We start from the raw sequence: 26,783 nt of genomic DNA, 5'->3' as shown, positions 1-26,783 counted from the left end.
ATTTTCCTGCATCTCCAGGTACAGTTTGGGGTGTGGGTGCCTCACCCCCCATAGAAACACAGTGTCGTGGAGGGCCAAGAAGTTGTTCTGTGACTCATTCCTCATACCCCACCCCGTCCCCCTTTACCTCTTTTCAAATCACGTGTCACTACCTGCTTGGGTCAGAGAGATGTGTGTTTCAGAAGCCCCCAAGGAGGGGGTGAGACTGTGCCCTGAGGTGACTCTTGGTGATGGAGTGGATTCATGTTCTGGTGTGAGATTACAAGAACCTCGCCGCGTCTCAGTCCGAAAGAGGCGGCAGGTCTCAGCCCTGGGTGAAGCCCCCAGAGGTCCGGGGATTGTCGCTCCTCGCTGCCTGTGTCTCCGGAGCCGGAACTGGGCCCCTACTGTGGGAGGATGAGAGCTGACCGGCGGTTTCGTGGTGGGTTGGTAAAGGGCTTGTGCTCTCAAATTCCAGGTGATGAGATCGAGGTGGCACGATGCACCCTGGAGGGGGCCCTTCCCAGCAGGTCCTGGCTGGCTGCGGATTGGTTCAGTGTGGAAGATTACACCTGCCTTCTCTTGGTTTTTCTTCTTTTTTTAAAAAAAAAAACAACAACAACAAAAGCGAGCTGAAAATAAGAACTTGACCAGTGGGCAGGCAAGAATTCTGTTTTGGAAAAGGAAAATTTGTGGCTTTTTCCCAATTTGGCCTTCAAAGAGTCCTGGCTACAGTTGAGCCAGAAGGAGATGTTTTGTGTGCAGGCTTGGCTGGGGGCTATCTCTGGAACTTCTGCGGGCGAGCAGGAGGCCCTGCGCCGTGGCAGCGGATAGAGGTGCAGCTTTCCGCATCTCTGCCCTTTGATCTGTGCCCACAGGTGATCAGTACCCTCCCCCACCCCAAGCACACATCTGCCGGCCTTCATGTCTCACTGTTCTCTATGAACAAATGAGGAAGCTGTGGGTCCTGAGAAAGGGCGGTCCCGCAGCCTGACTCTCACACAGTATTGTCTCTTGATTCTGAATAAGCTGTTTTGTTTATTTGTTTATTTTTTCAGACGGACCGTTTGGAAAAAAATGCCTTGGTTATCTGTGTTTTTCGTGCCCTTTCCCTGCTCCGTGCCCCCTTGAGTGGGGTAACTAATTTTTGTAGCCTATGTCAAGTGTCTAAGTGGCCCAGGTAGGAGGGTGAAGGCAGCCATCCTGAAGGACCACAGGATCCTTATTACTGTAGTTTGGCTTCAAAAACCAGTTGAGCTTTGACAGGAATAATCTGAATGGAGAAAGCAAACTGCGGAAACTAACGTTCCCTGTCCAGCCCTGTTCATATGAAGAGTTTGGTTCTCCTCCCACTCTTGAACGATGACATTCAGGCTAGGCACTGATGTTATGGTAAGAAAGGAAGGTATATATATATATATATATATATATATATATATATATATATATATGAATACACACGTATATTTGTGTGTATGTGTATATATATATATGTATATATATACACATACACACAGTATAGACAAATCCAAGGCTGTGACGTGAACGAGTGTCTGAGTTTGGAGTCCACAAAACCAAAATCCACGTTGAACAAAGTGCAGTCCGTATACAGCGACTTTTTGGATAACCTGTGTGTGTCTGTCCGTTGTGTGTGAGCCCCCAGCCCTGTTTTCCTGTGACTACACTTTGAACGGCAGCCACTCTGCTCACGTTACCCACGCGTTTGGAGCAGGCGCAGCCCTCTCAAGGTAATTTATTTTACGCATTTACTGTTTGCTGAGCAAATGTCTGACTGTGCACTTGGGCGTACTCAGCAGCGCTGTCGGCGGCAGTCCCCACGTTTGCCAGAGATGCTGTGCTCCAAGTAGAGGTTTTACTCTACCCATCACTGCAATTTGCACATTGCTCCGTGGACACTCGGAGGCCTGCGTTCTGCTCCCTGTAAACGGAAACGTGCTCTGAGCCTGTCTGCCTCCCTCGGCTGCTCCTGGCCCTTGGCGTCAGCCCCCGGGGGTGTCCACAGCCACTCGGACAGAAGGCCAGGGTGGAACCTCAGACAGAAGCTGGACTGGATCTTCAGTGTCAAGCTCGGACTGGCGGTGGCCCAGACATCAGCCCTGCCCAGAACTGCCAGGAGGGTTTGGCAGCCTCCACAGTGTCGTAGGGCTTACCTCCCTCTGCTGAGGTCCAGCGCATGGCCGGAATGTGGCGAGAGTGGGCAGGAGTGTGCCAGAAGCCCTCAGATGCCTTTCCTGCCACCTTTTTTTTGTTTTTTGTTTTTATCCCAAGCAACTCACTGAAGTGTCTCAAAGGAGATCAAGTTTTACCAAAATGAACCCTGCTTGAGTTAACTGGTCGAAGGGATGCATTCTGGCCCTCTCAGGAGTCCTTCTCCAGTCAGAGTGGGGACCTGGTCCACGTGTTTACTGCTGGGTTCACTGCCGCATCCAACGCGAAAGGCGTGAGAAGAAAACGCAGCCGGTGGAGCTGGGCTCGAGTCCAGAGTCACAGTCTGGCCCCTGCTACATGAGGCTGCCCTGCATGACGAAAGACGGAAGTAGGGAGCTGAAGGACTCGGGAGGGCACCGGGGAGATTTGAGGGAGTCTGGTATTCCAGGTGAATAAGAAGAAAGGGTTGGTCGAGGGTTTGGTGCTACAGTCGGAAGATTTGCAAATGCTAACACGTTCCCCTGTGAGGCACATCACCCTTTGTCAGTTATTGTGAATATGTGTATTTTAAGCAATAAGATTCAGCTGGTCAGACTTTTCTGTGCAGTCTCGGTGATGCATTTCCTGTGCTGTGATTGTTCTGAAGACAGAGTGGCTCTAACCACCGTGAGAAGCCCAAATAAAATCGATCCCCGAAAAAAAGAAAAAAGAAGCAGACTCACAGATATAGAGAACAAACTAGGAGTTACCAGTGGAAAGAGGGAAGGGGGGAGGGGCAATATAGGGGTGGGGAGTAAGAGGTACAAACTATTAGGTATAAAATAAGCTACAAGGATATATTGTACAACACGGGGAATATAGCCAATATTTTATAATTACTATAAATAGAGTATAACCTTTAAAAATTGTGAATCACTATATTGTACACCTGTAATTTGTATAATATTATTATACATCAACTATACTTCGATTAAAAGGAGTTAATAGTTTATTGTTAAAAACATTTTTCAAAGCACTATAATTATAGTATATATGCAATCCTATTACTTAACATTCTACAAACATTAACATACGTTAATATTTCTTTGATCTCCTTGAGTTAATAACAATTAATGTCAATTTTGCTTAGGTTTTAGTTTAAGTTTCATACAAACCTTTAAAGGAAAAGGTCTTTCAAGACCAATATAAAAGAGGAAGATGGGGGCTTCCCTGGTGGCGCAGTGGTTAGGAATCCACCTGCCAATGCAGGGGACACGGGTTCATGCCCCGGTCCGGCAAGATTCCACATGCCGCGGAGCGGCTAGGCCCGTGAGCCACAACCATTGAGCCTGCGCGTCTAGAGCTTGTGCTCTGCAACAAGAGAGGCCGCGATAGTGAGAGGCCCGCGCACCGCAATGAAGAGTGGCCCCCGCTCGCCGCAACTGGAGAAAGCCCTTGCACAGAAACGAAGACCCAACACAGCCAAAAATAAATAAATAAATAAATAAATTTATTTATTTTTTTAAAAAAAAGAGGAAGATGGTGGCTAATAAGCGCATGAAGAGGAGCTCAACATCAATAGTCGTTAGGAAATGCACATTAAAACCAAGCTGAGATATCACTTCACAGCTGCTAGGATGACTATAATAAAAAAGACAGACAATAACAAGTGTTGGTAAGGATGTGGAGAACCTGGAACCTTTATATGTTGCTCTTGGGAATGTAAAATGGTACAGTCACTTTGGAAAACAGCTGGTAACTCCTTAAAAATTTACACATAAACTTACCACCTGACCAGCAATTCCTCTTGAGGTATCTATCCAAGAGAAATGAAAAAAAAAAAGTCTATATAGAGACTTGTTAATGTTCATAACAACATGATTCCTAGTAAACCCCAAGGGAAAACAATCCAAATATAATGGAATACCATTCAGCAATAAAATGATTGAAACACTGATACACACTACAACACGGATGAACCTCAAAACATTATGCTAAATGAAAGGAGACAGAGGCAATGGACTACATATTGTATACTCCATTTATAAGAAATGTCCCAAAAGGCATACTTATAAATACAGAAAGCAGATCAGTGGTGGCCTTGGTGCTGGGGGTGTTAGTGGGAACTGACTACATACAGATTTGAGGGAAGTTTTGGGGGGTGATGGAAATGTTCTAAAACTAGATTGTGGTGATGGTTGCACAACTTTATAAATTTACTAAAAAAGTATTGAATCGTACACTTACCAAAAAAGAAAAGTGGATGAAGGAGGGCCTGATTTGAACCATTTTGGGGATAATATTTTTAGACCAGTGACATTTGGAACGTAATACAAAATATGGTACAACAAAAGAATTTGTAAACTCTCTTCACTTTTCCATTTATAACCAGATTTGTCTTTACTATATTCTCATCCTGACTGTGCCTTTATCAAAGTTTAAAATGGTCATATATTTGAAAGGCACAAAATAAAATGAAATCGAATTACCATTACATATCGTTAAATAAAAAGAATGAAAACAGCAGAAAAGGTGGACCTTGTGTTTGGCTTTTATGTTAATATGCTGCTACCTAGTGATCATTTATAAAATGGCAGGACTTGGTTTGTTTTTTTATCTTGGATTTGTTGAGCCACGTCTGTATAACAGAAATATCTGAATGCTTGGCTATGTGTAGGTTAAATATCTAAATGAATCACTGAATAATTTATGCTTCCTAAAAACACTGTGGTGGCAAGAACTGGATTGGGAGTCCCCCCAAAATGGCTTCCAGTCCCTGATCTGTCCAGTGTCAGCTTTCTGACTTTGAGCCAGGAAAACATTAATCTTCTGGTTCCAAAGTTCAAGGAGAGGCTCGTAAGGAAGTGGCTAATAGCATGGCCTTGGGGCAAGCTCCTTAACTACTCTAAACCTTGGTGTCCTATTCTTTAAAATGGGGATAGAGGAATACCCACTGCCAGGGTACCTGTGAGAACTACATGTAAGAATGCGTGTAAAAGCACTTATCTCAAAATATACCTCAGAAGTTAGGCTACAGTGATGTTTCCCTATAGTAATAATGTGCCTCATGGGGACAAAAAATCCTTTATCTACTGTTTAAAATTAGTTACCACTCCCCACCCCAAAGCAATTAGCAAAAACTCAGAAGGATATAAATTCAAAATATACTTAGATTATCAGCTAATTGGAAAAACATATTCGGACAATTTCATTTTTAAAATAAGGAGTAAAGGTAAAGGTTGCATAGAACTTGGAATTTTACAAATAACTTGAAATTTGGAATTGCTGATTATTTTAAAACAATCCAGACGGTGACAGGGATGTCAAGGGGTGACTTCTAGCTGATACTCTCACCACCAGTATCTTACGGATGCCTGTCATGTTTAATATATGCCAGCCAGCACAATTCTGACCAGATAAAATACAACTGTTCCATTTCCCCAAGAATTAAAATGAGTGTTTGCTCCACTCTGGATTTTATTCCGCAAGTCAGTGAACCATTCTGCTTAAGGATTAATATCATCTAAAACTAAAGGGTTTCTACTATTTACTCCTTCATCCATTAATTTCCTTAGGATGTCAAAACATCTAGATGATTGATCTTAGGTTTTATTTTCCATGCAGATGTTTTGGCATTGCTTATACAGTGTATCTTTGTCTTTAACAGCTTTATTGAAGGATAATTTAGACACCATAGAATTCACCTATTTAAAGTGTACAGTGCCCTGAGTCTTAGGAAATGTATATAGTTGTGCAGCCATTACTACGATCCGATCCAGTTTTAGAACAGTTCCGTCACATACTTTACGTTTGACCAGCCCCATACAGAAAGAATGTATTGGCTCATTAACCTGTGGATTTAAACCATCTAGCTCTAGGACCTAGTCTAGCCATTCATTTTGAATCAATCAAGTTTTAAAGAAAAACAAACTCAAAGTCTCAACTTTACTCAAAATAGGGGTCCATAAAGCACATCGTGTCCAAAGGGCTCTCCAAGAGTCTACAGGCTAATTAAGGATATAAATTAAAAATAAGTTAATATATACACACTAATGTATGTATTTTGAAAAGTGTATATTGTATAATTCACTATAGTTTATGCCAACATTATGGCCACCTTTCACAAAAAATCTTGTTTGTATTTTCACTCTTATAAATATGATTAAGTGGGACAAACTGTCCAGAGCTTAAACATTTTGTTCTAGCATATCCCAAATTTATGGGAGAAATAGTTCCCCTTTCTGTGATTTGGCTGTGTACATTTTCATGGGGTTGGACCTGATACTGGCTTGAATACTTGCAGAGGAAGAGCTTCTTCCTCAATGGGATATTTAAGAGGCCCCAATTTTGTCTTATTTGTTTCAAAAAGATATTATTCAAGAAATAATTAAATTATCATGCCCCTTTTCCTGCAAATCCAGTGTTCATGGTCCTCTTCTCTTAACACAGCATCTATTAAAAATGTGCATAAAAAACTCTCAATGCAAGAATTACAATCTGGGAATAATGAAAATGCCTCTATTTATTTATTTGTTTTTTTGCTCCTTTCCTGTCTCTACATTTATCTATAGGTGTTTCAGAAGGGATAGTTATGTATAAACTAATTCCACTTTGCTTCCAGACACATCTTTATCTAGTCCTACAGAGTTTACTGCTAACTCCACTCATCTTGACATTTAAATACTATTTTACATTGTTATTTAAGCGTTCAATATGTGCTAGTTCTGTCTCCTCCAAATACTGAGCAAACTCTTTGTGGTTAGAATAGTCATCTTAAACTTTGTATATGAAAAAATGAATTGTATATTTCTCAAGCACCTGGTCCACATTGGGCACACAGAAAGCTATTTAATAAGGACTCATTTAATTAATAAATGATACCTTGGGGCTTCCCTGGTGGCGCAGTGGTTAAGAATCCGCCTGCCAGTTCAGGGGACACGGGTTCGATCCCTGGTCTGAGAACATTCCACATGCCACGGAGCAACTAAGCCCGTGAGCCACAACTACTGAGCCTGCGCTTCTAGAGCCCATGCTCCGCAACAAGAGAAGCCATTGTAATGAGAAGCTGGCGCACCACAACGAAGGGTAGCCCCCGCTCGCCGAAACTAGAGAAAGCCCGCGTGCAGCAACAAAGATCCAACGCAGCCATAAATAAATAAATAAAATCTATTAAAAAAATAAATATATGATACCTCAGGTTTGTCTCCCCTCCTCTGGAACCCCTAGGACATTTACATTTATTATATAGCCCAGATTTCCTAGAATTTGCAGATTTCCTGTCCTACGGTCTCCATAAGTACAGTTGCACACGCCATATGTCTGGACATATGGTCCTCAGTAGTTTTAAGACGAAGCCATCTTTCTTGCAATAAGTCTCTGATTTCTATTCCTCCCTTTTTGTTGACTAAGAGACCTGATTACGATTTCAAATAGTCCCCTTTCTTTTAACTTCACCCTCGATTTTTAATATTACAAAAAGCATACTAGTAGAAAAAGTCTGACAATACAAAGTGTGCAAAATAAAACTCCCTTTCACCAAAGGCAATCTATTTCTCCTGTTGTTTCCACTTTGACATTTCTAACTCAGGTCTCCTACACTGAGCGCCTAGAGAACATGCAGTACACAGAAGAGGCAGCTGCGCTGTCCCCTGGGCACCCGTCGGCAGACGGCCCACTCGCTAATTCTCTGACCTCAGGTGAGTCACTCAAACTTCTATGAGTGTCGGGGGTCCTTAAAATGCTGCCCATGTCACCAGGCTGTCAAGAGAGACATGTATAGGTTAGCGCTTTGTGTTGTGTAGCCCTAGTCTTTATGTCTGCTCTACGATAGACTTGCCAGTTCACCCCGCAGCTTTAAAGGACGCCCCATCGGCCCTCACTCGCGCCCCGCCCCTCGCCCCTAAATTGCAAATCCAGTGCCTCCTCCTGCGGTGGCCCCTTCTCAGAGACTCCTCCCCTCCCCAGTGACCCCTCGCGGAGGCAGGGCGCCCACTAGCGCCAGGCCCCGGCTCGCAGATGACCGCGAAGCTCCAGGCGCTCTTGGACTCCGGGAGAAGGCAGCTTTCTTTGCAGAGGAGTTTGTAACGTCTGTTTCCTCTAGGGCCGCCTCTAGATCTTAAATGAATATACGCTAGAGTCGCCCCGCTCACAGTCCCGTTCTTTCGTCTTCCAGGACCTGCAAAGCAAAGCTTCCCTCGTCCGGGAAGCCCTGCCAGCCCCCAAGCCTCCCTCTAGCACCAGCCACGCCCCACCAGCCAGACCAGGTTCCCCCCTCCGCCCCCTCGCCTCATTTTTGATTTCGGCGCGCCGCGAGCCTAGGGCGGCTGTGATTTGGTTGCAGGTGAGCACACTTCCCGTCTGATTAACGGATAGTAGCTGGGGTGGGTGGGGCTAAGGCCGCGGCGGTGAATTATGGGGGTTAAGACTACAGGAGGTGGGTGACGATTGGTTCCTGAATGAGGGGGGCGGAGTAAAAGGCGGAAGCAGGCGTTGTGGGTGGGGGTGGTTTCGGGAAAGAGGAAAGAAGCAGCGGGATGGAAGTAGTTGGGTGTCCGCAGCACGGTAGGCGGTCAGGGTCCTAGGGGCCTTCGGGGTCTGTCAGCCTAGCGTGGCGTAATCACTGTCGACCTTCTCTCCTCAGGGACCTTATGTATTCTGAAGACCGGCGTCCGAGATGGCCCGAATAAAGGAAAGAGCTTCTACGTGTGCCGGGCGGACACATGCAGCTTCGTGCGGGCCACCGAGTAGGTCTCGAGCTGGGCACGATTCCCTGCGACTGCGCGTGGCCTCCCAGGAGAAGTCTCCGGCTCCCCGCTTCCCACAAGGACTAGGAGAGCTGGGACCCCCTGGTCTGCGGAGCCAGGGCCCTTTAAGTAGTTGGTAATCTCAGGAAAGTGTGGCATGTTAGGGACACGCTCCGCCATTGCTTCCTGTGTGACCCAAGGCTGGTTACTTTCCCTCTCTGGGCCGCCAATTCCCTCACTTATAACGTGGAGGATTGGCTACATCTGGATCCTTCTGGTCCTTTTCAGTTCTGGGTTTCTGTTCACCTGTCAGGCCTTGACCCTCCCTTCTCCTACTTGAACATTACCCCCTTCCCATTTAAGTGAGGCATACAGGCATAGCAGAAATTAATTGGCGCCAGCTTTGCACTAGTTTTAGGCAGAACTGGTTTTTACTTATTTTTAAAATTTTGTTTATTTATTTATTTTTGGCTGTATTGGGGCCTCGTTGCTGCGCGCGGGTTTCCTCTAGTTGCGGAGAGCGGGGGCTACTCTTCGTTGCAGTGCGCAGGCTCCTCATTGCGGTGGCTTCTCTTGTTGCGGAGCACGGGCTCTAGGCACACGGGCTTCAGTAGTTGTGGCGCATAGGCTCAGTAGTTGTGGCTCTCGGGCTCTAGAGCATAGGCTCAGTAGTTGTGGTGCACAGGCTTAGTTGCTCCGCGGGATGTGAGATCTTCGCGGACCAGGGCTCGAACTCGTGTTCCCTGCATTGGCAGGCGGATTCTTAACCACTGCGCCATCAGGGAAGCCCAGGGAAGCCCAGGGAAGCCCTCCAACTGGTTTTTAAATGTTTGAAGTTAAAACACTCTGGTAGTCAGATTAACAGCCCCCTTTAAAAATAGTATTCTCTGCATTTAAGTGGTGAGATTCATATTCTAAAGAAACAAATTACTTTAGGGATTAAGGCCGAAAGAAACATCAGAAATCTGATTCAGCAGTCTAGTTTTTTACAAAGGTGAAAGCTGAGACCCAGAAATATTAAGCATCTTCTTTGAAGTGAGGAAAGTTAACACTGTTCTCATAAAGTGTTAATGTTTTCACAGTACCAAGTGTCCACAGTTTCTATGTGAAATTTTAAACTGTCACATCATTATGCATTTTTCCTGCTCTCTACTGAACTTGGTTTAGAAAAGGTATTTTTCTACATATGTAAGGCGCACATAATGGATATCAATACTAGAAAATAAAGTATTTTTTCAATACGTATATTAACTTCTCATGTTTCCCCCAAATGATTTAGATGATTTGTGTTCTTGTTATGCTTTGAAACTAAGTGGAAGATTTTTACCCTTTTTCAGATTTAGAAAATAAATTTTTAGAGAAAATATTTCCTTAGCCTTCTAATAAGTTTTTACATTTGAAAGAAATTACTGGGATCCAATTTAATTAAATACAAAATGACTCTATTTAAATCAGTGTTAAATCTTAAGATAGAAGGGACCAAACAAAAATACTCAAGCTATCAACACCATATCATTATGTCAGAGTTTACTGTTTAATTTCTGATATCTATATGGAGCTTCTTAGGTTCAGTACCTAGCTCAAGTTTCATGAGACATTAAAGCACATTCAGATTTGTAGGAGTTAAACATTAATGGAAGCATAACATTTGGTTTTAAGTGAAGAGAAAAATGCCCTTATATGGCGTACCATTTATAAGAACATATTGCTATACAAACTAGTATAATAATATTTGACACGAAGATGGTTATTTGATAAATTCGACCTCTTTGGAATGTCTCGTAACCAGAATATAAGCAAAAAGACAGAAAGAAAATGCCACAGGTCATGTGAGAGTACTTTAGATCTTCACTCTCAAATGTTATACATAAATTCTTTCATAATAAGAAGTTGGAAGGGAGGAGTTGGACTTATGCCAACCCAGCATGAAGCAAATTAGTAGAGTGTGTTTGCAGAGTTCGCATGCCAACAACACTGAGTGACAGCTAACAGGTTATCAGGAAAAAGGATGATGCAAGAACCTGAGGAAAATTCACAGCTTGGAGGTATTGCAGTATAGTGGTCACATAGCACAGTATCGTTTTAAACTGGAGTCCTCAGGAAAAAGATAGGTATATTTACTGTCATGTTTTATTTGGGGGCATGAGAAAAGATGAAAGCTGGGGGCCCTTTCCCCAGAGGAATGCACCTAGACATAAAAGTGTGTGGGATTTACAAACCCAGTAGAGGTCATACATGGACCCTTAAGTTTAAAACCCATATTCTGGATTTAATTTTAGGATACTGACCTCTATTCTTTGCCTCCTAAAACAAAACTTCAATTTTTTTTCCCTCTAGCATTCCTGTTTCTCATTGTTTATTGCATGAGGACTTTGTGGTAGAGCTTCAGGGTCTGTTTCTATCACAGGGCAAGAAAGAATACAGGTAAGTGTCCAAAAGGAACAGCTAAGTGTATTTGTTTTTTATTTTGTTTTGCTTGGCCTGGTGGGGTTACAGTCAGGTGTTTTCCTAGGATTGACTATTCTTTAAAAGTCATTAAAAAACAAACGGTATTTCTATATATATTGAATATCTTTTGGGCTGTCACTTCCTAACTTCTGAGCTACTGGTTAATGTGAGAAGCCTGACTTCTGGTTAATTTCTGGATAAACTGCTCTACCTCTCCCCCTCTCCAGCTCTCAAGTAGCCAATTTAACATCAGCCCACCAATGGTCATTAACTTGTACTAACTTGTCAACTTTCTCATTCTGGTAGTAGAACGAGGTAATGTGTAAAAATGTCTAATGTATGTTAAGTACTCAATAAATGCTAGTTTCCCTTCTATGGGAACTCAGAGAAAGGGCAGAGAAGTCTATATAGGTGGCAGATATTTGTCATGAGTATTGAAAAATAAGTAGGAATTCGCTAGGGGCAAAAAAGAGGTCATATTTAACAGATCAGTATCCTGCATTAGTGTACAGGGGCATGAAGTAATTGCAAGCATTTGGTTCAGTGGTAGTTTAGCATATATTTAAGTGGAGACTTCAGAAGATAAGACTGGCCAGGAAGGCAGGGGCCAGATGTAATGTTTTTATATGATATTCTGTGCAGTTTGGAATTTATATATTCTAGATAAATTTTTCCCCCCAAGTATAAGCATTCAAGTACCATCTTCACAATTTTTACATAACTGAAAACTGCCTGTACTACTATATTTCTTAACTGAGTTATGCATGCAGTAAAATGCACAGTTCTTTTAAGTGTTCAACCGGTTGAGTTTTGAGAAAGGTATATACCCATCCTTTATAACCAAGATCCCAGTCAAAATATAGAATATTTATTTCCATTACCCCATTAAGTGCCACTGGATCCCTTCTAGTTAATCCCCCCACCCACTGTAGCCAATCATTGTTTTGATTCATACTGTATGTATTCTTTAGTATCTGGCTTCTTTTATGTAACAGTATCTGTGAGATTCATCCATGTGGTTGTGTGTATCAGTAATTCATTTTTTTTTAATGAATTTATTTATTTATTTATTTATTGGCTGCATTGGGTCTTCGTTGCTGCGCACGGACTTTCTCTAGTTGTGGCGAGCAGGGGCTACTCTTCATTGCGGTGCGTGGGCTTCTCATTGCGATGGCTTCTCTTTGTTGCAGAGCACGGGCTGTAGGGCGTGCAGTCTTCAGTAGCTGTGGCGTGCAGGCTCAGTAGTTGTGGCGTGCAGGCTCAGTAGTTGTGGCGCATGGGCTTAGTTACTCTGCGGCATGTGGGATCTTCCCAGACCAGGGATCGAACCCATGTGTCCTGCATTGGCAGGCAGATTCTTAATCACTGCGCCACCAGGGAAGTCCCCAGTAATTCATTCTTTATTATTGCCCGATTGAATTCCATTTTATGAATACCATTTTTAATACCATTTATGAAAACCATTTTGTTTCGTGTGGTTTTTTGCCATTTCTGTATATCTTCTTTGATGGAGTATCTGTTTAAAATTTTTGCCCATTTTTTTTTTTTTTTTTTTTAAATAAATGTATTTATTTATTTATTTATTTTTGGCTGTGTTGGGTCTTCGTTTCTGTGCGAGGGCTTTCTCCATTTGTGGCGAGCTGGGGCCACTCTTCATCGCGGTGCGCGGGCCTCTCACTGTCGCGGCCTCTCGTTGCGGAGCACAGGCTCCAGACGCGCAGGCTCAGTAGTTGTGGCTCACGGGCCCAGCTGGTCCGTGGCATGTGGGATCTTCCCAGACCAGGGCTTGAACCCGTGTCCCCTGCATTGGCAGACAGATTCTCAACCACTGCGCCACCAGGGAAGCCCCTGCCCATTTTTTAAATTGAAATTTTTAAATGAGATAATTGTAGTCACAAGCAATTAAAAGAAATATTGATAGTACAGAGAGATCCTCTGTAGACTTTACCTAATGGTAACATTTTGCAAAATTTAGTATAATATCATAACTAGGATATTGATATTGATAATCCACTGATCTCATTTGTAAAGATAGTTTTACTTATGCTAATTTGTGTGTGTACATATACATTTAGTTCTATACAACTTTATCAAGTGTAGTTTTGTGTATTCATTACAACAGTCAAGATATTGAGTGGTTCCATTACCAGAGGATCCTTCTTGTTGCCCTTTTATAATCACACCCACCTTCCTCGTTTCCCCCTGTTCACCCCTGCCAATCATGAACCTGATCTCCAGCTTTAAAATTTTGTCGTTTCAAAATGTTACATACATGGAATCATACAGCATAACTTTGGGGGATTTTTGCCTATTTTTAAAATTGTGTTGTCTTTCGTTATTGAGTTGAGAGAGTTCTTTATGTATTCTCTGTACAGGTCCTTTGGCAGATATGTGGATTGTGAATGCTTTCTCCCAATCTGTGGCTTTCATTTTCTTGACTATCTTTTGAGGAGCAGAAGCTTTTCATTTTATGAAGTCCAATTTATCATTTTTTTAAGGTCTGTGCTTTTTGTGTTCTCTGAGAAATCTTTCCCTACCTCAAGATCATAAAGTTCTCCAGTGGTTTCTTCTAGAAGTTTTATAGTTTTTTTTTTTTTAATGGCTTTTTTGTTTAGTCTATGCTCTACCTCATATTATCAATAATTTGGGGTACCTCATGAGATTCAAATTGAGGTTCATTTAATTTTTCATATAGTAATGAATGAATGTGATTCAATTGTTTCAGCACCATTTTTTGAAGGCTTTCCTTTCCCCATGGAAACGCTTGGCACCTTTGTTGAAAAATCGGTTGACCACCACGTGTGGGTCTATTTTTGGACTTGCTAAGCTCTTCCATTGATCTATTTGCCTATCCTGACACGATCAGATAAGATCGTGTGAATCCACCTTTCCTTTTCAAGATTGGCTATTCTAGGTCCTTTACATTTCCATATAAAATGTAGACTCGACTTTTAAAATTTCCTCAGAAAACTCAGTTGAGATTTCATTGAACCTATATAGATCAGTTTGGGGAGAACTGACATCAGTATTGATCTTCCATTTCATGAGCATGGTATATTATTTATTTATGACTTTCAAAATTTCTTTCAGCATTATGGAATAGTTCTCATAATAGAGTACTATACCCTTTTGGTTAAATTTAGTCCTCAGTGTTAATGTTTTTTGACACTGTTATAAATGGAATCTTTTTTTTTTTGGCTGCACCATGTGGTTTGCGGGATCTTAGTTCCCCAATCAGAGATTGAACCCTGGCCATCGGCAGTGAAAGTGCAGAGTCCTAACCAACTCGACCGCCAGGGAATTCTCTATAAATGGAATTTTAAAAAAATTCACTTTTCTGTTGTTTTCTGCTAGTACAGTGGTGCCAGTAAGCCTCTAGTACATGAAGTTAGGATGTTCTCCTTTACACACTACTGGGGACCCTGAATCATACAGAGATATTGTTCTATGTGGTAGGAAGACGCCGAAGAATTTTTCATTCAATTTGCATTAAAAGAAGAACTATTGAAGTTAGATTAGGAAGTGAAGGCAGTGGAGGCACGGAGCCCACTGAACTAATAGCTGCTATTGAATGCCTACTACGTGGCATGTTCTTTACCTCTTATCTTCATAGAATCTGCTGTGAGAGGTTTTAATATCCCTGTTGTATAGACAGATGAGGAAACATTTAGAGAGGTTAGAAAAGGAATCTGAGGTGCCATGGTTATGATGCGGCATCGCTGGGATTTGAGCCTAGGTCTAACCATCTCCAGGCACACCCACCTTCTCTAAGTGAAAGATGGGTTTGGATTTAAGCCCTGGCAGTGGAGTTGGGTGCACTTAGACTGGAGAACACTTGCTGAAATGGATATGGCACATTTCCTGGTAGGGTGTTTAAGCACGTTTAAGCATGTTCTTTCCTCCATTTACTCAGCTGGGACAGTGGTCATGGTAGCCCCGATTTCACTGGGTTGTGAGGGTTCACTGAGGCCGTGTGTGTGGTGCACTTAGTCTGGCATTTGGCACGTGGTCAGTGCTCAGGAAATGGTTGCCTAGTTGGGTTTATGGATGATGAGTTTACCATTAAGCAAGACAAGGAAGGAAAGGTAACATCAGTAGAGGATGGCTAACACATACAGCTTTGGACTCATTGTGTCTTATGTATGTATGAAACCAGCTAGCAAAGTGAGTGGGCAGCTCCGAAGAAAGGTCTAAGCTGAAGACAGAAGTTTGAGAACTTGTCTCTAATATTCTTCACACTAGGTGGATGAGGCTGAGAGGTGATCATTATTTTAAAAATAGAAAAAGAATGCTTGAATGTATTTCTTTTAGTCCAAATCTAGAACACTTATTAGGAGGTACTTACTAGAGCTTTAAAAAGCTTGTTTTAGGACAAATAAAATACAGTTCTACAACACACAACAAAATAAAAACAAAGCAAAAAAAGCAAAAAACCCAACAAGTACCCTGATAGGTGGTACAGGCTGGAAATTTAAAAAGAAATAGGTAATGTGTCTATGGATGATGACTTCCTTAGCAGACAGTAAGGCATTTAGCCGGAACCCCTATACTCTGGAGAATGATGTCAGGGAGTACAGTCTCTCCTTCCCCCAAACTGGGTTTTCTTTTCAGGAACTTAAAGTACTTTACATGCTTGAACCATTATGTTTAACGCTCAACCTAGCTAGGAGACAGGCGTAGCAGAGTAATGCAGGGGAGGTATAAACCAAAGTAGGACTAAGATGCCCATTTTTGTTACCTTGGAGTAAAGCTGCTTTTGTGTGTAGTTCTCTAACTAAACACCAGATGGTACCACTCACCAGCGTTTGACTGACCCTTCAGCCATGGGCATTTTTAATGCCCAGTTTATGGGCATTAAAGAAAACTATGATAGTCCCTCAGTAGAACCAGAGGGAACAACCCTTGCTTTGATGTTAATGATGTGGCACACGATATACAGATGTTGGACATTGTCATCCAGCTCCTGAGTTCATGTTCTCTCCCCTCTCTCTCTCTCTTTTAGCTTTTATTCTCAAGGATATGGGGTCAAAATAGATGGTAATATTCTTTTGTCTGTAGTTGGGTAAAACCAACCAGTTATTTTAGTTCTTTAAATAACTGGTTGTAGTGGGATGTTCAAAATACTTCATTTTTCATACAACTTGAATCTTTGCATGTCTAGGAAACTCCTTGTGTGGTTGGTTACTGGGTAGAATTGACATGCAGATTATTTAACCCAATGATGATTATCTAGGCTGATGGCAGAGAGGCATTTGGGCATGAACCAGGCCCATGCAGAAGGACCTCAGGCCCAGCAACCCATGAAGAACTCCACTCAATAAAGCCAGGACTTTTACTAGGTGCTGTAGAGTGTCGTGCACTGTGCTGTATCATAGAAGTAATCCTTGTATGGAGAGGATATTAACCCTTTGTAATATGTGTAGCAATTACTTTCCCCAGTTTGCCTTTTGTCTTATAATTTCACCTATAGTATTTTTACTATATGGAAGTTTAATACTTTTATGTAGTCAAATTACTAAATCCTTTCTCTCTCAGCTGCAGGATTTTGTCATTCCCTTTTCACTTCAGGATTACAAAAATATTCATCTCCATTTTTTTCCTAGAACATTTACAGTTTCACTTTTTTTTTATTTTTAATAAATTTATTTACTTATTTATTTTTGGCTGCATTGGGTTTTTGTTGCTGCGTGCGGGCTTTCTCTAGTTGTGGCGAGCAGGGGCTACTCTTCGTTGTGGTGCGTGGGCTTCTCATTGTGGTGGCTTCTCTTTTTGCAGAGCACAGGCTCTAGGCACGCGGGATTCAGTAGTTGTGGCACACGGGCTCAGTAGTTGTGGCTCACGGGCTCTCGAGCGCAGGCTCAGTAGTTGTGGCACACGGGCTTAGTTGCTCCGCGGCATGTCGGATCTCCCCAGACCAGGGCTTGAACCCGTGTCCCCTGCATTGGCAGGCGGATTCTTAACCACTGCGCCACCAGGGAAGTCCTACAGTTTCATTCTTTACATTTTTGTTCCATCTTGAATTTTTGTGTAAAAGAATGAGGTAGAAATCCAGCTTTATGTTTCTCCGTTGCTGCATATATAGATGTGAACCCATATTTCTAAGGTCCCTGTGACACAATTGGGATAAGGGACACACGGAGGTTGGCGAGCAGTCCGATCTGCACATTAGAGTGCTATATTGGATGTGTTCAAGTGCCAGATGCTTCTGTGACTGTAAGACTAACAGTAGGAGATTAAGGCTGATGAAGGTTACCGAGAAAGTGGAGGAACTGAGACTTGGATTTGGCCTTGAATGACCTCTTGCTGGTTTCTTCATCATTATTGTTCATAACCTATGTCCTGGAAAATAATTAATGAATATACTGTAGAAATTATGCTCTTTTTTCATAGTGGAATCAGTATTTGCTTTCTCTATGAGAATATATTTCCACTGCTTTCTCTGTTGATTTACAGTTTAATAAATGTAACAAACTTTTTATCCTAAAAGCAGAGAAACCCGCCCAGATTGATTTTAATAAAAATGTAAGTAGAAGCATTTTTTGCACTGTGCCTAGCACATAGTTGATGCTCAGTGTGTGTTATTTTCTTCCCTCTTTCTCCAAATCTTGCCCTTCTTCTGAAAGTCTTTGAGGCGTGGGCTTTAAAACAGATACTATAAAATATTCTTTCAGTAAAGGTTTCAAGTACTTGATATACTTTCAACAACATCAGGAATTTGTTCTTTTTTTTTTTTTTTTTTAACATCTTTATTGAAGTATAGTTGCCTTACAATGGTGTGTTAGCTTCTGCTTTATAACAAAGTGAATCAGTTATACATATACAATATGTTCCCATTTCTCTTCCCTCTTGCATCTCCCTCCCTCCCACCCTCCCCATCCCATCCCTCTAGGTGGTCACAAAGCACCGAGCTGATCTCCCTGTGCTATGCGGCTGCTTCCCACTAGTTATCTATTTTACATTTGGTAGTGTATATATGTCCATGACACTCTCTTGCCCTGTCACATCTCACCCCACCCCCTCCCCATATCCTCAAGTCCATTCTCTAGTAGGTCTGTGTCTTTATTCCCGTCTTGCCACTAGGTTCTTCATGGCCTTTTTTTTTTTTTTTTTTTTTTTTCCCTTAGATTCCGTATATATGTGTTAGCATACTGTATTTGTTTTTCTCTTTCTGACTTACTTCACTCTGTATGACAGACTCTAACTCCATCCACCTCATTACAAATACCTCCATTTCATTTCTTTTTATGGCTGAGTAATATTCCATTGTATATATGTGCCACATCTTCTTTATCCATTCATCTGTCGATGGACATTTAGATTGCTTCCATGTCCTGGCTATTGTAAATAGAGCTGCTATGAACATTTTGGTACATGACTCTTTTTGACCTATGGTTTTCTCAGGGCATATGCCCAGTAGTGGGATTGCTGGGTCGTATGGTAGTTCTATTTGTAGTTTTTTAAGGAACCTCCATACTGTTCTCCATAGTGGCTGTATCAATTTACATTCCCACCAACAGTGCAAGAGTGTTCCCTTTCCTCCACACCCTCTCCAGCATTTATTGTTTCTAGATTTTTTGATGATGGCCATTCTGACCGGTGTGAGATGATAATCTCATTGTAGTTTTGATTTGCATTTCTCTAATGATTAATGATGTTGAGCATTCTTTCATGTGTCTGTAGGCCATCTGTATATCTTCTTTGGAGAAATGTCTATTTAGGTCTTCGGCCCATTTTTGGATTGGGTTGTTCGTTTTTTTGTTATTGAGCTGCATGAGCTGCTTGTAAATCTTGGAGATTAATCCTTTGTCAGTTGCTTCATTTGCAAATATTTTCTCCCATTCTGATGGTTGTCTTTTGGTCTTGTTTATGGTTTCCTTTGCTGTGCAAAAGCTTGTAAGTTTCATTAGGTCCCATTTGTTTATTTGTGTTCTTATTTCCATTTCTCTGGGAGCTGGGTCAAAAAGAATCTTGCTGTGATGTATGTCATAGAGTGTTCTACCTATGTTTTCCTCTAAGAGTTTGATAGTGTCTGCCCTTACACTTAGGTCTTTAATCCATTTTGAGTTTATTTTTGTGCATGGTGTCAGGGAGTGTTCTAATTTCATACTTTTACATGTACCTGTCCAATATTCCCAGCACCACTTATTGAAGAGGCTGTCTTTTCTCCACTGTATATGCTTGCCTCCTTTATCAAAAATAAGGTGCCCATATGTGTGTGGGTTTATCTCTGGGCTTTCTATCCTGTTCCATTGATCTATATTTCTGTTTTTGTGCCAGTACCAAACTGTCTTGATTACTGAAGCTTTGTAATATAGTCTGAAGTCAGGGAGCCTGATTCCCCCAGCTCCATTTTTCGTTCTCAAGATTGCTTTGGCTATTCGGGGTCTTTTGTGTTTCCATACAAATTGTGAAATTTTTTGTTCTAGTTCTGTGAAAAATGCCAGTGGTAGTTTGATAGGGATTGCATTGAATCTGTAGATTGCTTTGGGTAGTAGAGTCATTTTCACAATGTTGATTCTTCCAATCCAGGAACATGGTATATCTCTCCATCTATTTGTATCATCTTTAATTTCTTTCATCAGTGTCTTATAATTTTCTGCATACAGGTCTTTTGTCTCCTTAGGTAGGTTTATTCCTAGATATTTTATTCTTTTTGTTGCAATGGTAAATGGGAGTGTTTTCTTAATTTCACTTTCAGATTTTTCGTCATTAGTGTATAGAAATGCAAGAGATTTCTGTGCATTAATTTTGTATCCTGCTACTTTACCAAATTCATTGATTAGCTCTAGGAGTTTTCTGGTAGCATCTTTAGGATTCTCTATGTATAGTATCATGTCATCTGCAAATAGTGACAGCTTTACTTCTTCTTTTCCGATTTGGATTCCTTTTATTTCTTTTTCTTCTCTGATTGCTGTGGCTAACACTTCCAAAACTATGTTGAATAATAGTGGTGAGAGTGGGCAACCTTGTCTTGTTCCTGATCTTAGTGGAAATGGTTTCAGTTTTTCACCATTGAGGACAATGTTGGCTGTGGGTTTGTCATATATGGCCTTTATTATGTTGAGGAAAGTTCCCTCTATGCCTACTTTCTGCAGGGCTTTTATCATAAATGGGTGTTGAATTTTGTCGAAAGCTTTCTCTGCATCTATTGAGATGATCATATGGTTTTTCTCCTTCAATTTGTTAATATGATGTATCACATTGATTGATTTGCGTATATTGAAGAATCCTTGCATTCCTGGGATAAACCCCACTTGATCATGGTGTATGATCCTTTTAATGTGCTGTTGGATTCTGTTTGCTAGTATTTTGTTGAGGATTTTTGCATCTATGTTCATCAGTGATATTGGCCTGTAGTTTTCTTTCTTTGTGACATCTTTGTCTGGTTTTGGTATCAGGGTGATGGTGGCCTCGTAGAATGAGTTTGGGAGTGTTCCTCCCTCTGCAATATTTTGGAAGAGTTTGAGAAGGATAGGTGTTAGCTCTAGGAATTTGTTCTTGACTTATTTTTGTAAGTCATAGTACTCCCTAATAGTAGCCAGTACTTTGAATTTTTATGCATTCAAGGCATTTCAGAAATTTTCAGAACTATATGTTCAATATAGTATCCTATTGCAGTAAGATAAATTAGAGACCAGTACATGTTTTTTAAAATTGTGAGTTTGAATGGGAAAATTGTGAGTTCGTATGAGAGGGGCTGGTCCTGTTTTCTTTTTAACTTGACTTTTATGGAATACTTGTCCATTTGGGGCTTGTTATCTTTGCTTCTATGTCCAAGCAAAATATGGCGTTGAGGGGTCGTGACCTGCTCAGGATTTGTTTTTGAGTTAGGACTCAGACTGTTGTGATTCCTGTTGTATATCACAGGACTAATTTAAGAAGTTTGAAAAAGAACAAGAAATTAAACGGAAAGAAAGCAGAAAGAAGGAATTAGCGCAGGTAAAACTTAAATTTAATGACTTAGAAAGCAGCAAAAAGAGAACTAATAAATAAAACCTAGAAGCTAATTGATGAAGAAAAACAGAGAAGGCTCTAATCCACAGTGTGAGATATAGATAGTTGCCTTACGGATATATTAAAACACATGTGAAATGACATATACAAAAGGTTATTCGTTGTGATATTGCTTTTAATAGGAAAGAATTGGAAACAACCAAACTGTCCCCATCAAGAGGGTCTGGTTAAATAAATAATGGGACATCCTTATAGTGGAAAACTGCAGCTGTGTAAAAAACTGTGCAGCTGTAGGAAAAAAAAAAAAAAAATATATATATATAAGGAAGTCCTTTATGTATATGTTTTTATAGAAAAATCTCCAAGACATTGTTAGGTTTAAAATTAAAAAAAGAAACAAGCAAGGTATTTAGTACCTTGAGTAGAGAAGGAAGAAATAAAATATTATATTGATCTGAATATGCATTAAAACCATCTCTGGAAAGGCAAACAAAAAATTAATGGAAATGGTTACTTGGGAGGGATGTGAATGGAACATATGAGGAGGGGGTGCTTTTCACTGCCATTTTACACTTTTTGATTGAGTATATTACCTATTTAAACAATTAAAATATGTATTTTAAAAGCTCTTTTTTAACTGATTACATGTTTTTGAGAAGTCATTTGGGGTAAGGAAAAAATCAGTGGGTTCTGTTTAATTCAGCAATACTTAACTATTATGTACAAAAGGCGAGGCTTAGTTAGGATTGAAGAGATCATATATGGTTATAGCCTTCTGGTTGCTGAAAATATAGTTGGGCAGACAGGCAGATACAAGTGTAATACAACTATATACAACAAAAATACAGAAGCAGTACAATGAATGAACAGGGCAGGGGATATGGGAAAACCTTGCAAAGGAGGTGTGTCTTGAACTAGGTGTGGAGGGACCTGTAGGACTTTGACAGCTGGTGATGGGGTAATGGTGGGCAAATAGGGATAAGGAGGACATCCTTTGGATGGAGGATGGTACACATGCAAAGTCCAGTAGGATGGAGAGTGCGTGGCTTAGTTTGAGGATGGGACAGAGTAGCCATTTCTGGATAGCTGGAGTGTAGGTAGTGTTTGTGTGAGCAGGGACTGTCTTGCACTGGGATGTAAGTCTGTATTCAGTCTTTTTTTTCTTTTTTTTTTTATTCCTCTTTTTTTTTATTGTGGTAAAATATACATAAATAATATTTATTTTAACCATTTATAAATATGCAGTTCAGTGGCATTCAATACAGTCACAGTGTTGTGTAACCATCACCACTGTCTATAACCAAAACTTTTTCATCATCCTCAACAAAAACTCTGTAACCATCAAACAGTAACAACCCCATTTTCCCTCCCACCAGCCCTTAGTAACCTCTATTCTGTTTTCTGTCTCTATGAATTTGCCTATTCTAGGTACCTCGTGTAAGTGGAATCTACAATATTTGTCCTTCTATGTCTGGCTTATTTCACTAAACATAGTGTCTTCAAGGTTCATCCATGTTATAGCATGTAACAAAATGCCATTCCTTTTTTGGCTTAATAAATCCCACTGTGTGTATATACTATATTTTGTTATTCATTGGTTGATTGACACTTGGGTTGTTTCCACCTTGTAGCTATTGTGAATCATGAAGAGGAACGTAGAGCTACCATATGATCCAACAACTCTGCTACTACCTACACTGAACATCTAAAAGAACTGAAAGCAGGGATTTGAACAAATATTTGTACACCAATGATCATAGTCTTTTTTTTCTTAATGGAAGATCGGAAATATATACAGAATTAGACAGGATAGAATAATACAGCACATGAGCTTCAACAATCACCAATTCATGCCTAATCTTGTTCCATATATACCCTACCCATTCCACCCCCCAACTCCTGCCATATTTGGAAACAGATCCCAGATAATGTCATTTCTTCTGTAAATATTTCAGTGTGTAGCTCTAAAAGATATGAACTCTTTTTTTTTTTTTTTTAACCAGTTGGAGTACAGATTTCCAGTAGATTCATAAATGTTATAAATAGTTTATTTTTTGGTAGTTTTGTTCATTTGCTTAAGTCAAGATCCAAATAAATTCCACAGATTGCAGTTGATTGATAGGTTTTTTAAGTCTCTTAAGTAGGTCTCCCCAATCTTTTTTTCTCCCTTGTGATTTACTTGTTGAAGGAATGAAGTTGTTTATCTTAATAGCATTTCCCACTGTTAAGAGTTTGCAGATTACATCCCCTGGTCTAGTTTTATGTGTTCCTCTGTTGTTTGTATTTCCTGTAACTCGGTAATTGAATCCAAGTTTGACCAGATTCAGGTTAGTTTTTGTTTGTTTTGGTTTGGCTTGGTTTTTTTGTTTGTTTGTTTGTTTTTTACTTTATGGGAAGTATTATGGCTTCCCATTAGGGACACATAATGTCTGTTTATCTCCTTTTTTCTGATTTTAGCAGTCCCTGCTGATCAGTGTTCCCATGTCAGTCATTCTGTAGAGTTAAAAGAATAAATCTATGAATATCCTCTGGTTACCATGACATCTGTATCCTTTCACTTCTCAGCTCTTATAAATATCCTGTGAGATAAAGAATTTTTAAATGTCGTATATATAAGAGTAATTGGTTTCAAGTGGCCTTTGAAAGCTGGTATCAGATAATTGTAAGATGTTTTCTTGGGTTAAAAACAAATTTATCTCTTGTTTTAATGTATTTTCACAAATTTGATTATTTCTGTTTTATACTTTATTAGGTTATTCTTCCGATGTGTTAGAAGTAAGGCAGAGGGGAAGCAATGGTGTGGAAATATCCCATGGCAGGTAGGAATTATTCATCTGTTTTCAAACCTGACTATTAAGATTGTTTAATCTGTGGGATCACCTGAAAAGAAAGACCCTGAAGTCCAGTATAAACTGGTTTTCATTGTACTGTCTCTGAAAGACAGTTCTTTTCTTTAAGCATGGTGGACCTTGTTGGGACTCTTAATTCAAAGGACTATTTGGGTCTTAAATATAGTTAGTATCCTGCTATTTAGGGAAAAGTTTAAACTTACTTGACTAACTTCAGCATGTTTTTATAGGCTGATATCTATTTGATGTTGGTATAAGCTGAGTATAATTCATAAGCTTCTAGAATGTGAGAATTAGGAGAGACCCTACAGAAATCCAGTACATGAGGAGCTAGACTGTGCAAGGTCATGAAACTTGTTTTTGTAGGGAGATAGCTTGGACTTAAGATTCTGGATTTGCACCGTGAAACCTTCCTAAAGCCAAAATCAAAGCAAGTATAGGGTACTGTTTAGGTTTGGGGAAAAGTTCATCTTGAGAGAATAGTTTTTCATGAAAAGTATACATTGTGGCTATTGCTATTATTAAAACACTTTGACTTGGTCACTACTGTTCCTTGAGGCCTGGAAAAGCAGTGATCACGGACAGAGAAGGAACCAAGCATTGAAAGTACTGTTAAGAAACGAATACTTTGTGAGTTTGGCAGTCCTTTCTAGAGGGAGAAATGCTCCCAGGAACATTCAGAAAAATTGGACTGCTTCTACTGTGTTTCCATTTCCTCTGAAAAAAGGTATTCTAGATGTTAAGGTTGCTTTAATATTTTATATTAAGATTATTTCCTTTGTCTTTTAGGATCCTAATTCCAAAGAACATTCTGTAACCAGTAAGTCTCAGCATGCCTCTGAGCCATCTCGTTATCCTTCCAGCCAGCAGAGAAACCCGTTCAAGTTAGTTGACAAGAATCAAGAACCATCCCTCCGGAAGCAGTTCATCAAAGGTGAAGATGAGGAAAAGACAGCTGGTAGGAAGCAAAGGGAAAAGGGAGATCCACTCCTGGATCAAAAGAAGGAACGGAAACCTGAATCTAAGTGCTGGACGGAGAAAGATCTCTCATCTGGCCTGGCGGTAAAGAAAAAACAATCTGCTGTTCAAGAGACGCGGCGAGGGGAGAAGACAGAGTCTCATAGTGCAGCAAAGGAGGTTGAAGGGATGCACAAAAGAAACCTTTCTGAGATGAAATCCAGACAGGTCCGTGGGAGTGAGCTGAGAGGACCATCTGCATCTCAGGAGAAGTCAAATGGTGAGAGTCATTCTGTCCAAACAGAATCAGAACCTCCAAGGGAAAGGGAAACTAAGACTTTGCCTCGAATTGTTCACAGTCAACACCCGATAAGCCAGCCCCTGAAAGGGGGACACCTCAGCAAGGAGCACCCCAAGAGCCGGGAAGCTAGAGAAGCAAAGGCGAAGAGTGACCCAAGCACGCAGGCCCGCCGGGAGAGTCCGCTCCAGGGCCATTTGCAGGCACAGCTGGAGGCCCGGGACACGCCTGCTCCAAAGGGACGGCATCCCCAGGGAGAGAGGCGAGATGCCGATACAAGCGGTGGTGACAGTGAGGAAGGTGACGTCGTTTTTGTTTCCTCTAAGCCAGGGAGCCCCTTGCTCTTTGCCTTGACTCTAGACTCACAGAAGAAGGAGAACCTTAAATGCCCTGGTCAGAGTGTGCAAAGAAAAATTCCTCCTGACTCAGGCGTTTCCAAGACGGGAGAATCTTCAGACCCAGCAGCCCAGCGTGTGTACCTCACAACACAGCTGAAACAACAGAAGGTACTACTGACCTGTGTTTTGTTTATACGTTTGGAGCATTGCTTGCTGTGGGCAGATAAGGGACGCCACAAACAAGTTAAATATATTAACGTGAGAAAGGTTTTTTTTTTTTTTTTTAAACATCTTTATTGGAGTATAATTGCTTTACAATGGTGTGTTAGTTTCTGCTTTATAACAAAGTGAATCAGTTATACATATGTCCCCATATCTCCTCCCTCTTGCGACTCCCTCCCTCCCACCCTCCCTATCCGACCCCTCTAGGTCGCCACAAAGCACCGAGCTGATCTCCCTGTGCTATGCAGCTGCTTCCCACTAGCTATCTGTTTTACGTTTGGTAGTGTATATATGTCCATGCTTCAAAAAAAAAAAAAGTGAGAAAGGTTTTAGCGGTGGATGTTTAGTTTCTGCCTTTTGCTATGTTTATATTTTCAGGCTTGGTAAGTCGCCTGGGTTTAGAAAGAAAAAAGTTTCTGGTTTTCACACATATAGTTAAAAGACTGTGATTTCAGAGTTTTAGCATTTTAGGCTATTTTAATCTGAGACTATCTTTCTAATGACTTGAGAGGAGAGACCCACGTTATAGGATCTGTTTTCCAGAGAACACTGGCATCTGTGAACATCCAGGCTCTTCCAGACAAGGGTCAGAAGTTGTTCAAGCAACTTCAGGAGCTGGAGGATGCGCTCAGTGCCCTGGCCCTCTCCCCAGAGCAAGGTAAAAGGGGTTCTGCCCCCGAACCCGCAATTTGCATGAACTTCACGAGACATTCGAGAGGCGTGTCAGTAAAGAATAGGCTGACTCATTCACCTGCTCATCTTGTTATCTGTTACTGAGCTTCCTTTATAACTTATGCCTGTGATTTATGAAAACTTCCTCCTATTTCCTGTGGACTCAAGTCTTTTT

General features: G+C 40.9%; 1 protein-coding gene across 7 annotated transcripts in view; it reads left to right on the top strand.

Moving 5' to 3' along the window:
* Window positions 1–8,599: 8,599 nt before the first annotated feature.
* TTF2 (transcription termination factor 2) overlaps window positions 8,600–26,783 on the top strand; it is a 60,576-nt gene continuing 42,392 nt past the window's right edge. For all 7 annotated transcript variants that reach the window (XR_014262453.1, XR_014262454.1, XR_014262455.1 and 4 more), the window contains exons 1-6: window positions 8,600–8,688; window positions 8,768–8,870; window positions 11,208–11,294; window positions 24,025–24,091; window positions 24,911–25,882; window positions 26,480–26,594. Coding sequence is in view for 2 of the 7 variants with exons in the window: in XM_082458160.1 (XP_082314286.1) it covers window positions 8,661–8,688; window positions 8,768–8,870; window positions 11,208–11,294; window positions 24,025–24,091; window positions 24,911–25,882; window positions 26,480–26,594 (1,372 nt within the window). In the remaining 5 variants the exon portion in view is untranslated. The remainder of the gene's footprint in view (window positions 8,689–8,767; window positions 8,871–11,207; window positions 11,295–24,024; window positions 24,092–24,910; window positions 25,883–26,479; window positions 26,595–26,783) is intronic.

The sequence above is a fragment of the Balaenoptera physalus genome (genome assembly GCF_965194825.1).
Source record: "Balaenoptera physalus genome assembly, chromosome: 1".
Classification (NCBI taxonomy): domain Eukaryota; kingdom Metazoa; phylum Chordata; class Mammalia; order Artiodactyla; family Balaenopteridae; genus Balaenoptera; species Balaenoptera physalus.
The sequence above is the reverse complement of the archived record's forward strand: the minus strand, read 5'-3'. Positions and strand labels throughout refer to the sequence as shown.